We start from the raw sequence: 13,277 nt of genomic DNA on the forward strand, positions 1-13,277 counted from the left end.
ATTAGAATTTGTTACTTTGTAACCTCAAACTGTGTTTCTTCGGACTGTAAGCTACACTGTTGGTGGTTAGAACATCAGAGCTGTTACACCGAGGAATCGGCAGAGCTACCCCTCACTGAGCAGCTCTTTGGTCTTTGTGTTGTTCTTACTCTTTGGCCTTTTGTTCATATTCCTTCATTTTCGTCATGAACTCCACTGAATTGAACAGTTTGCAGCCGATGCAGGTGGTGCAGGTGGTGCCTGTGGCTTTGGTGGAGGAATCTGTGGCATCCATGGACACAGACACTTAGACAGGCACTGATTCAGATTACCCAAATTGATGAGACAGTCTTACGATGGCTGCTGGCCACACCAAATTAGGCTGACAGTGATATATGTGTGGGGTCAAGTGTCATGCTGCACTAAGAGACCACACACTGACACACACCCCTGTTTGTAGCCATGTATTGTTTGACAGACCTCTTAAGCAAACCCCCCCCACACACACACACACACACACACACACTGTTTTGTGATTATTTTGTTCTTATTCCCATCGTGTCCACCTTCCCTAGACTCATCCCACTGCCAGCAAGCTGCCCTTGAAGGACTGCTTCACATTTGATGACTACAGGTCAGTGCGTAGCAGTACAGGGTGGGCCATTTATATGGATACACCGTAATAACATGGGAATGGTTGGTGATATTAAAGTCCTGTTTGTGGCACATTAGTATATGTGAGGGGGCAAACTCCTCAAGATGGGCGGTGACCATGGTGGCCATTTAGAAGTCGGCCATATTGGATACAACTTTTGTTTTTTCAATAGGAAGAGGGCCATGTGACACATCAAACTTATTGGTAATGTCACAAGAAAAACAATGGTGTGCTTGGTTTCAACGTAACTTTAATATCACCAACCATTCCCATTTTATTACGGTGTATCCATATAAATGGCCCACCCTGTAGTTTACATGTTTGTTTATCTTCTCCAAACTCTAGCCTGTGAATTACAAGCTTTATTACAGCTCTGTTGTGACTTTTACATACTTACCTTCATTTCGGTGGTAGATAATTACTCTGCAGTGAGAGCCACAGGCAGGCTTGTAACATAACTACACTCACAGTCAAGATGGACATGTTTTATACCAGCGGTCCCCAACCCCCGGGCCTCGGACCGGTACCGGTCCGTGAGTCGTTTGGTACCGGGCCGCGAGAGTTGAGGCTCAGGTGTGAAATGTATGGTTTTCAGGGTTTTTATCGGTTTTCAGCGTTATTTTGTTATCGTTTTTATCGTTAACTCGGTTTTCCTGGGTCTTTTCACGTGTGTTATGAATAAATCTTCTTTTTTTCGGTACCGGCACTAGTTTTATTTTGTTGTATTTATCCGCGACACCTTATTGCCGGTTTGTGAAAATATTGTCGGGCATAAACCGGTCCGTGGCGCAAAAAAGGTTGGGGACCGCTGTTTTATACTAATGGGCTGTATGTAGTGCTTTTATAATCTTACTGACCATTTAAAATGCTTGACCTAGCTCACATTAAATTTAGAATTACAGTCATTAAGCTAAGATGTATTTCTTTTGACAATGGGAGGGAGGTAGAGTACCCAGAGAGAACCTATGTATACAAAGGGATGGAAACCTCACACAGAGAGGACCCAGCTAACTGTATTTTGAACCAGTGATCTCCTTGCTGTGAAGCCACAGTCCTAACCACTTGTAACCCTAAACACTACTTCTGGACAACTGTAATTAATTATTATCAGGTTGATTCAAAATGCTGCAGCAAGAGTACTGACAGGGACCAGAAAGATAGAGCTTGTTTGTCTTATATTGGCTTCTGTCTTCATTGGCTCCCTGTTGAATCCAAATTTAAAGTCCTCCTCCTCACATACAGGGTCTTGAATAATCAGGCCCCATCTTAAAGACCTCATAGTCCCATATCACCCCAATAGAGCACTTCACTATGAATGCTGACTTACGTCTGGAGCCTAGGATATTTATAAGGAAGAGCCTTCAGTTTTCAGGCCCCTCTTCTGTGGAACCAGCTTCCAGTTTGGATTCGGGAGACAGACACTATCTCTACTTTCAAGATTAGGCTTCAAACTTTCCTTTTTGCTAAAGCATATAGTTAGGGCTGGACCAGGTGACCCTGAATCCTCCCTTAGTTATGCTGCAATAGACGTAGGCTGCCGGGGATTCCCATGATGCACTGGGTGTTTCTTCTTCACTCACTATGTGTTTATACAACACTCTGCATTTTATCATGAGTGATTTTTAATCTCTGGCTCTGTCTTTACCTTACAATATAAAGTGCCTTGAGGTGACTGTTGTTGTGACTTGGCTTCATATAAATAAACTAAAAATAAAAATCGAATCCACTACTGGGCTTAATTTAATGTCATATAACCTTTTTAAGGTTCTCTCCTGCCAATTTTCAAAGTACTTTGTGGCAAATAGGATGGCTGTAACTAAGGAAGTAGATCAGGCCAGTTACTAATCAGAAGGTTGGTGGTTAGATCCCGGGCTACTCCAGTCTGCGTGCTAAAGTTTCCTTGGGAAAGACCCTGAATTGGAGTATGGATGTATGTAGAAAAACGTGTTTGTATAAATGGATGGATGAGGCGTGTTGTATGTAAATCACTTTAATTGTTCTAGTAGAGTAGTAAAGCACTATGTAACTGGCAGTCTGACTGATCAACATATTAGTTCTATACAGTCTGGTCGATCTACTATTGGACAGTCCCCTCACTCCTATTTGAGAGAGCAGTTGTTGCTAACTAGCCGGCCTCCACCCTTGGTCTTGTTTTCAAAGACCTACAGTTTACCCGTCCTCTCTCTGCTGCAGTGTCTAGTTAGCGACCCTGCAGCTCACAACAGAGCTCCATATTAGAACAAGAAATATGTTGATGGTGTTTGTTTGATTAACAGGTGGGCCGTATCGTCTGTGATGACCCGTCAGAATCAAATCCCTACTGAGGATGGCAGCAGAGTCACCCTGGCCCTCATTCCTCTCTGGGACATGTGCAACCACACAAATGGACTGGTGAGCCCACACAAACACACACTTGTATACTTTCCAGGAAACTGATTCTGTCCATTGGATGTTACCGTTTATGTGAAAAGGGAGATGCCATCTCTGAATCGCAGAGTGTCTTTCACCATTGTTTGATGCTTTAAGTGCAGCCATTCCCCAATTCTGTGTGAGTGGTGCTCATAGCCATTGATCAGTGGCTATGAGTGCCACTCTGCATTTAAGTTTTATTGTAGGGTCTTTACCTTAAAATATAAAGCATCTCTCAGCAATTCAATTTTATATACATGGAATCAAACTGAATAATCTGCATATTAATAATTGTGAAGTTGACCTCAGTCAGTGGTGCTATTTTTGCAAATGTACCGTCGATTTGGTTGGGGACAGCTGAGACTGAAGAAGTTACTGAAAATGCATCCAGATAAACAGAATCAACTTTCTGGGATTTCTTACCTGGATGATTGAGGATGCATCAACACACTTGTATACAGTGTTGTAACCTGATTGTTTAGCACAAGGTAAATATTCTGACAGGAAACACTCTGTGCTCTTCCCTCATGTGATAAAATTATAAGCAGTATGTGGTTTCATTTTCAGCAAGTTGGAAAACATTCTGTTGAAATGGAAAAACTAGAGATGCAGTGTTTAAAGCATTTGTCCTCTTCCTGATTTCTTTTTGCATTTCTTTACATTTAAGGTCATCAAACAAACATTAATATTATTGGAAAAAGATAATCCAAATAAATACAAAACAGTAAAAACTGTTGATTTATATAATTTTTTTAAGGGGAAATGTTATTTAGACCTATCTGGCTTTATATGAAAAAGGAATTGCACCTTAAACCTAACTGCTGGTACCACCCTTGGCTGCAATACTTGTAAACAAGTATTTGCCAAAACGGGTCTTTCCCATCGCTGGGAAGTCATTTTGACCCACTTTGCTTTGCAGAATTGTTTTAATTCAGACAAACTGGAAGGATTTTGAGGATGATTTGATATGATTTGAAACAAGACTTTTACTACACCACTCCAAAACCTTAAATTTGTTCAGTGTTTGTCTGACTGGACATCAGCACGTGAGAAGGGCACGAACTGTTGGCCAGACATTGTCCTTCAGGATTATCTGGTATTGAGCAGAATTCATGGTTCCATCAATTACAGCAAGTCGTCCAGGTCCTCAAGCAGACCCAGACCACCACACTGCCATGTTTGACTGTTAGGATTTTTTTTTAATGCAATACTGTTTGTTTTATGGCAGATGAAGGAATCAACAGTGTTTAGGGCAAATGTGAGACAAGCCTTTGTGTTCTTTTAGTTCAGCAATGATTTTCGCATAGGAGCTCTGCCATGGATACCATGTTTGTTTTAGTCTTTCTTAGTGTTAAACCATGAACACTGAACTGAACTGGGGCAAGTGAGGCCTGCAGTTCTTTAGATGATGTTGTGGTTCTTTTGCGACCTACTGAATGAGTCGCTGATGGGCTGTTGGAGTAATTTCAGTTGACTGACCTTTTAGTAGGTTCATCACAAGTTTCCAAGTTTTTTTCCATTTGTGGATAATACCTGTCAGTATGGTTTACTGGGGTCCTCAGGCCTTAGAAATGGCTTTGTAACACTTGGAGACTGATAGATGAACATCCATCCATTTAAACATTTCCTACCACATATCTTGATCTGGTTCACAGCAGTCTGGGCAAAGAAGCCCAGACTTCTCTCACCACAGCCACCTCTTCTAGCTCATACTCCAGTGAGTCCTGGGTCTGCTCCAGGACCTCATCCCAGTAGGACATGCCCACATCAAGTCACCTAGCAGGCATCCTTGTCATCTGCATCATTGTGGACGCTGGCCCAGACTGTCTGTGAATCTACCATTTCACTCTCCCCTTACTCATCAAAGACCCTGAGATACTTGAACTCCTATACCTGGGGCAAGAAATGATCCCTGACCCAGAGTGGGCACTCGGCCTTTTCCGCTTGGAAACCATGATCTCGGACTTGGAGGTGCTAATTCTAATTCCGCATACTTCTCACTCAGCTGCAAACCACTCTGGTGCAAGCTGCAGGTCACCACCTGAGCCAGCAGAAGCGTGTCATCTGCAATGAAGAAAAATGAAATCCCGAGGCCAACAAAGTAAAGACGATGCACCGCCTGGCCACGCCTAGATATTCTGTCCATTAAAAGCTATGAACAGAACGTGAAGCCCTGGCGTCCACCACCCTCCGCAAATGAGTCTGACTTACTGCCGACAATATGAAGCTTCGTTTGTCCAGGACCTGAATAAGTACGTACGTACTCTGGCATAGACTTGCCCAGGTTGGCTGAGGACTGTGAAAGATTTTTATTTCTTTTGTTTCTTTTCCCCCTACAGTTGGAGCACACACTCTGGACCCCTTCTTAAATAGAGTATCCTTAAGGACTTAAACACACCTCCATGTAATATTGCAGAGGCGTGCCAGCCAGGGTAGCCCTACAACATCCAAAGGCTTCAGGGACTCGGAGTGAATCTCAAACAGCTGCACAGTGGCAGGGCCCCTGGGATGGCTAAGTACGTTACTGATTTCAGCCCCGTGATAGGCAAGTTGTCCCCTCCTCCTCAGACTCTACTTACATTATGGAAGGCCTGACTGTGGGATTGAGGAGATCCTCAAAGTGTTCCTTCCACGGCCCGACTACATCAGTGGAGCGTCCCACTACTACTGAAAACAGTGTGTAAAATACCGCCTCCCCCTCTCGACTTGTCTGAAGTTTGCCAGAATCACTTTGAGGCCAGCTGAAGTCTTGTTTCATAGTTCCACTGAACTCCTCCCACACCCGAGTGTTGTGGAAAATACTTTCTCATTTCGCTGTTTATTCAGTCTTGGATGGCAGTTTATTGGGGTATTGTCTCTTAAGTTGTATTTATAAATGAACATTTGAGCAAGTTACCTTGAAGGACCTCTGGTTACATTCATCTAGTTCATGAGAAGCAACCCAATAGCATGATGTTAATATAATCATATTTTACTGAAGGTTTTTCTTTATATTTACCTTTAAATGCAAATTGGCAAACTCCAGTTTCAGTATCATGTCCCCTTTCCTACATTTGTCTACGACCTATAAATTAGCATTACAGCGTGTGGTGATAGTGTAACATCACAGTGTGGGAAGCCAGAGTGTGGACTGTGGGACCTCGCATGTCGAACTTGCCTCTCTAAACTGTGTCCAGTCAGCTTCTTGATTCAGCTCAGAGGTTATTAAGTCAAATATGTTGCAGCTGACTGACATTTGGAGCCACAGCAGAAGGTCTGACTGGATACGTCCTGCTGCAAATCCATTTGGTAAGGGCTGCATTGATAACATTACTTTTAAACTTGCAGATCACCACCGGATACAACCTAGAGGATGATCGCTGCGAGTGTGTGGCACTGCAGGACTATAAGGAGAACGAACAGGTGACGAGATCATCACTTTGGTCTTTATGTGTCTCATCTCTATTTACACAAGAAAGCCTCAGTTATAGAATCTAATTAAGGTGACTGTTTTAAGCTTTAAGTTAGGCTCACTAAAAACTCTGTGTGCCTTTTTTTATATATAGCTGTGCTGCCATTTTATCTTCCATCAGCATAAATTTTAACCACTTTGGTAACTCTTTGGTATAATATTTGAGTTGTTTTCTTGCCACTGTGTAGTGACAGCACCTGAAGTCTGGAAATGAACGCTAACAATATGGGACTGAGAGTTGTCAATAATTAGGATTCGGATGTCAGTGATGCAGCCATAATCCTGTGTGCACATTGTTTCAATATTCTGAAAATAGTATGTTAACAGCATATTTTATGTTTGGATTCTCTGTTATGAAATTCAGTTCAGCACCAAATTACAACAACACTTGCTTCAAGGCGCTTTATATTGTAAGTTAATGACCAGAGAACACTCCAACAAATGCATGAGCCCGAATGAGGAAGCGCTTTGCTCTGCAGATGATCAGTTAGCAGTTTTACAACTACTCTTTAATGAATTCTTAAAGTAAAAGGAAAGTTGGAAATTAACCTGTAATTAGCTAAGACAGGTCAGGTGAAGTGATGGCTTAATTACCACCAGGCTGAATGAGCTGTCACTCAATAACAGAGATGGGTTGACCATATTTAAGGTTGAAGCAAGTGCCATGCTTCAGTCTTAGTCTTCAGCCAATGTCTGTCTCTGTGTTAGTCCTGCGACACACCTGCCCAGGGTGTACTCTGCCTGTCACCCTATGGTAGCTGGAATAGGCTCCACCTCCCCGCGACCCTGGCTGAGGGGTGAGCAGGCGGGCGGGCAGCATGGAGGCCCAATAGTGTGAATGCAAAAACGAGGTGACATAGTCATTTGAAATTCATGCCCTCTACCGAAAGTCTCGGGCGAGTTTGAATCTCGGTGACCTTGAACTGAAAATGGCAATTTTCTGAATAAACCTAGGACTTTGACATTTATAACATAGGTGCATCAGTGTTTGGTTTTCGTATCATTGTAGCATTCATATAAAGCATCTTGACGCGGCTGTTGTTGTGATTTGGGGCAATACAAATGAAACTGAATTAAATTTTAAGAATTACAAGCAAACAAGTAGCTCATATCAGCAACATATTTCTAAGGGGCTTTAAAACAAACTGAGTTCCTTAAGATATATACCAAGTTGGATATATATACTGATACTGCGTTCATACTGCTAGTATGTATGGATCCTGCTCACTGCGGGCAGGACTCCAAGTATTTTGTAGAATCTGACGACATGTTCTTTCCACAGATCTACATCTTTTATGGCACAAGATCCAATGCCGAGTTTGTAATCCACAATGGCTTCTTCTTCCAAGACGACGCCCACGACCGGGTGAAGATCAAGCTTGGTGTTAGTAAAAGTGAACGCCTGTACGCCATGAAGGCTGAAGTTCTGGCGAGAGCTGGCATCCCAGCGTAGGTTCAACCACTCGATCAGCAGATTTCTGCACGCTTTAATATGGGTCAAGAAGCGCTCCAGGCTCACTATGAACTCTGTGTTCATGCAGCTGCACTCCTGTCTTCCAGCAGTAGATATTTCAACCAATTAGGCTCCTCTTTGGTATAATTAAAGCACATAATGTAAATGTTGCAGCCCCCTTACCAAGTTTCAATTTACTATCCACCCCAACACTTTCATCACCAAGAAGCTTAATCAGTTTATCATTAGCTTGTTAATTTTATGCAGCATTCTCAGTGCAGCATTTTTAATCAGACGGCTTTAATCTCTTATTGATGACAGCCTAAATCTCAAAAGTGGAAATTAAGTGAAACAATCCACGTTGTTGCTGGGGTGATATGCTCGTAGATGATTTTCAAAGGGACAAGTCACAGATTTTGTGTTGGACCTCGGTGACATGTGGAGTCGCTGCTATCATCACTCTTTTTCCTACAACATGAAGATCAGTCAGTGCGGATATTTTAAGTGGCAATAACAACCTTTAAACACGCTGCAGGGCGTAGACTCAACCTTCCTCAGCTGGCTGCACTCCTTCTTCTGCAACGTTGGACAAAGGGATAATTTAATTGGAAGAGTAGGGAGGCAGCTGTAATGCATTTGTTGGTTGTAATAATGCTGACCCTGTGCTGCTCTGATCGCCACATCGATCACTTTGCTGAGGCAGGAAAATATTGTCACTTAAGGTCTAATATATCCCGTGTTTTCTGGCCTCCTGCTGACTTTCACAATCCACAGGAATACTGGAAATTGCAGTTATTAACATTACTGTTCAGAGGCCAAAGGAAAAATTAGATCTGCGAGTACGAGGTGGACTGCAGGCAGATGTCAGGCTCGTGGGATTTTTGTAAAAGACATCCATTAGTTTTTAAAGGGACCTGTTCTGCTTTTCCCTTTCTGTCAAACTGTGTTCTAACGGTGGTTTGTGTTAAACATGGCTGAAGATTCAAAGAGTGAGGTCGGTGTATGGTGAAGCCACCAAGAGTTCAGGTTACAGAATGGTAAATGGCCTGTATTTGTATAGCGCTTTACTTAGTCCGTAAGGACCCCACTGCTGTAAATACTCAGTTTATCCCTGATGTGGTCCCATCAGGTGCTCAACAACAGGTAGCCCAGCCCACCTGTTGTTGGAAACCTTTGGTTTACATTTGTCTCAAAGGGAGGGGAGCTAACGGGACGTCTTTCACACAGTGGATGAATTAAAAGGCTGGATCAATACATCAGTGCTTGGTATGAGATACAAATCTTTAGCTGAGTCTGAACGAGCCACCGTTGGTCATTTTTACATAAGCTGTCTTACCAGGTGTGTGTGCATAGCACTCACTTTCAACACTGACAGCCATGCACAGAATATTTTCTCACATTTATAACAGGCTGGCTCTGTGGTTTGCACTATTATTAGGACAGCTTCAGATGTTCAGATGGATATTTGTCTGAAGTGTCAAATACAAAGCATCAGGAAATGGTTAGCCAAGGTTAATTCTGATCATATGTGAACACGAAACACATGACCTATGGTTTTCAAATTGATACCATAAGTGTGTCTAAGTTTCCTGAATGTCTTGTAAGTGAGATGGATGTTAAAACTTAGACCACAGGTGAATCTGCTGGAAGGCTCAGAGGTAGCTCTGTCATCCGACTGTTTTTGATGAACAGTTTTTGGCACTTCCACGTTGGTTTTATGTTTTTCAGCCCAAGAAGATGCTGCTTCATTCACTTTCTTGTTAATGACATTGATGTGGATGAGATCAATATTGGTTCTAAAAATCTTTTTTACTAGTTCAGTGCAACTTTGTTGGATTTGTGTGTTGGTGTAATTTTTTAGTTTTGTTTCATTGCAGTGAAGTTACATGATGTATAGCTCAGTACCTCTTTGACTGCACCATCCAGGTCATGTGCTCTCTTCTTGTAGTTGATGTTGTTTCATACAGGAATTTATAGATATAGCTGCGTTTTTTTTTAAATGTAATTAAAAATACTTTTCATGAACTAATTTGCCAGTTAAATTGTGGAATATAAGAATCAGGATTCTGACAGTTTTTTCCCTTGTTTTTTCATCACCTACCACTGCATGAAATGGTATTTTGTACTGTGGAAGTTGTCCCATATTCTGGGAAACAAATAGTACATTCCCAAACTGGCGAAGCGTTGCTTTAAGAACTTGTGTGCAGAGCTGTGGTGTTGGTATGGTTTAATAACTCTTTATTGTGCTGTCCTTTAGCTCCTATGTTTTTGCTCTGCACTGCAATGAACCCCCAATTTCAGCCCAGCTCCTCGCCTTCCTACGAGTCTTCTGCATGACAGAGGGTAAGGCGCCGACACATTCCCAAAGTCAGATCTCTTGTTTCTTAAAGTTGAGATGAACCCAGACACCCTTTGACCTTTGGAGCCTGCCTCTTACTACTTGTCTTCTGTGGTCCTACATATACTAACATGTATTTAATTTCAGATGAACTAAAGTACTACCTGCTCGGAGATCGTGCCATCAATAAGATCTTCACCCTGGGCAACAGCGAGTTCCCTGTGAGCTGGGAGAACGAGATCAAGTTGTGGACATTCCTCGAGACTCGGGCTGCTCTTCTGCTCAAGACCTACAAGACCACGTCAGAGGTCGGTGTGCTGGAGGTTTAGGTTCTGCTAAAGGTGAAAGTGTCTATCCAAAGTCAATTTAAAGCTTCTCCGTATTTCAAAGGCAAAAATATTTCCTGTTTAGCCTTCTGAATAGCAGACGTCACTTACAGGTCATTGATTGCATAAACCTTTCGGGCACTGTTAAATTTTAATTTTATGCTCTCCTGTTTTTCAGGAGGACCGCTCCATGCTGGAGAAGCCTGATCTGTCTCTTCATTCCCGCTTGGCTATCCAACTCCGCCTGGCTGAGAAGCAGATCCTAGAGAAGGCGCTGGCTTGTGGCCGGGCCAAACGTCTGTATTTCCAGAAAAAGCTGGAGGAGGGGGCGTCGCTGCCTTGTTATGAGGAAAGTGATATCGCTTTGCTGGAGAATACTGAAGCGGATGCAAAACTTCCAGTTATCCTGCGTAAGGTGGAGGAAGGCCAGGAGATCCAGGTGGATGAGGACAGTCCTCTCCTGAATGGGATGAAGGTGGTGTACGGGACTAACGCAGAGGCTAATGGAGAACAAGATCAGGACAATAATGTCAGCACAGATGTTAACTCTGCTTTGGCCTCGATGGGACGTTCGAGCCAAAGGGAAGAAGCTAACCTAAGTGCCAGTCGAACTGAAGACGAACCCAAAGAGAACACTGTTTAAATAATTCCAGCAACTGCCACACTCCATGCTATTTATTTATTTTTGTGTCTCTTCAATGACTCAGAAAAATAGCTGAAACAAGAAATTGAATTAAAAGTCATGGAACTTGTGTGTGTGTTCATCTAGTGTGGCTTTTGTTAGTGCTTGATTGCTGAATTGCCTTCCAGCCTTCTATGCAGAAGATGTTTTTTATTACAGTGGAGTTTAGTTACCTTTGAAACACAGGTGTAAACTGAAAGTGCATGGGAGGAAACCAAAGGAAGGTACCACAGAACAGCACCTCGAGGCGACTGTTGATTTGGCACTATTTAAAATTGAACAGTTTTCTAGAAAAAGGAGAAAAAGGTTTTAGCTGAATATCTCTACAAAGCCAAAATCTCCCTGTGATGTGAATGTGTTGGTTTGTGTGTGCACTACTCTGGTTAATGGAAGAACACAGAGTGCTCTGTAGGCAAAGGTGTTCAAAATAACACGCTGATCTGGAAGATTTTGTTTTTGCATTAAAATATTATTATTTAGCATTTTAAGAAGTAACTAGGTAATCTGTAGTGTAAGCTGCACTGATTAGGAGTAGTTGTGGCTACAGTGAGACCTACGCGATGAAGCCGTACAGCAGCAGCGACTCGGTGAGACAGGGAACGCCTTTGGAAGCTTTTTCTTCACCCGCCTTAAAAATGTGCTCGTCCAATCACTGACATGTGACACGTGGAAACAAAGAAGTGTCGTTCTCTAGGTCGGCATAAGATTGAAGGAGTGGCCTCAGTAACTGTGTCTGTGCTGATCGCGACTGAAAATCTGACAGGCCTGCAATGTAACAGTTTACCTGCGGCAGACTGGGTGTCAGGGCTTACCACACTGGTGATTTCAAACTAAGTGAATGTGGCAGCTTTGTAGGTCTTATAGGGATGCAGACAGAGGCCTCAGAACCTGTTTGAATGAGTCCGTTCTGACGCTGCACCAAAGATGTTGGACATTACCTAGGAACTAATTTGCATAAAGCTCTGGCAATTGTATCTTCTTTTCAACATGTCTTCCTCAGTACATTTCTTGGTTCCTATTAAAATTTAAAGCACGTACAGTTTTTCTCAGTCATTTCTTTGGAAGTGGAAAGAGATAAAATGCTGTTAGAGTTAACAGCGCTATTATAGTTGGAGACTAAACATAGCTTGTCAGTGTTTACCACAGGATTGGATTGTATTTATACCTGTGATGGAGAGACCAACAGGACACGCCCACTTTGTTAAAGAAATAAATGCTACTACATACAGTTTTGGAACGATATTGGCTCCTCTCTGATCCAGATTAGCCTTAGGTTCTGCTGTTAAAGTCAGCAGAGCTAAAAAGAGGATCAGCCTGATACTGGAGAAACAGACGAGCTGGTTAGTGGCAAATTTCAAAAAGCAAAGGCACCATTCTCCCAGAACGCCAAAAAAAACCCCTGCAAAACATGCAGGGGGTTTTTTTTCTTCCAATTTTGCTATGTAATTTTGCACTGTCCACTTTCTGCTGTAACAAAACAAATTTCCCATGTGTGCGACTAATAAAGGTTATCTTATCTTCTATACATTCATATACTCGGGGATCCCACCCAAGTTTATATTTAGCAAGCGCAAACAGTTCAGGGAGCAGATGATGCCATCCTGGGAGGCTTTGTGCCATTAAAGCCTAAATAAATTCAAACCCTTTTTTATTTTTTTGAAGTCATTAAAGATGTTCGATGTATGATCATACCACCCCTGCAAAAAAAACACAGCTCAAATATAACTATGACATTCACGCCCATGATGGATATATGTAACCTGCTGACCACAGCTGTGTCTGAAAGTTCATCCTCTGACTGAGACGAGCCTTAAAGCCTCTCCCCGTGCCTTTCCTTTGAAATATGTTGATTGGGCATTTCCATCTTTTTTTTCTAACCCTAACCCTTGGACTAATCATCTCAGACAGATGGACGTAGCCATCATGATGTTGCCCACTGGTTGGGGAACTCTGCATTTAGAGTTCTTTAGCTTTGTTTGTTTCC

The 13,277-nt window shown here is 42.5% G+C and overlaps 1 protein-coding gene across 1 annotated transcript in view; it reads left to right on the forward strand.

Annotated features, from left to right (window-relative positions):
• The window catches only part of setd3 (SET domain containing 3, actin histidine methyltransferase), a 28,078-nt gene extending 15,748 nt beyond the window's left edge, over positions 1 to 12,330 (forward strand). Inside the window, exons 7-13 of the mRNA XM_031736970.2 lie at positions 555 to 613; positions 2,911 to 3,025; positions 6,371 to 6,445; positions 7,777 to 7,943; positions 10,205 to 10,290; positions 10,433 to 10,593; positions 10,790 to 12,330. Coding sequence (XP_031592830.2) covers positions 555 to 613; positions 2,911 to 3,025; positions 6,371 to 6,445; positions 7,777 to 7,943; positions 10,205 to 10,290; positions 10,433 to 10,593; positions 10,790 to 11,254 — 1,128 coding nt within the window. The 3' untranslated portion in view covers positions 11,255 to 12,330. The remainder of the gene's footprint in view (positions 1 to 554; positions 614 to 2,910; positions 3,026 to 6,370; positions 6,446 to 7,776; positions 7,944 to 10,204; positions 10,291 to 10,432; positions 10,594 to 10,789) is intronic.
• The last annotated feature ends 947 nt before the right edge of the window (positions 12,331 to 13,277 follow it).

The sequence above is a fragment of the Oreochromis aureus genome, linkage group 19 (genome assembly GCF_013358895.1).
Source record: "Oreochromis aureus strain Israel breed Guangdong linkage group 19, ZZ_aureus, whole genome shotgun sequence".
Lineage (NCBI taxonomy): Eukaryota > Metazoa > Chordata > Actinopteri > Cichliformes > Cichlidae > Oreochromis > Oreochromis aureus.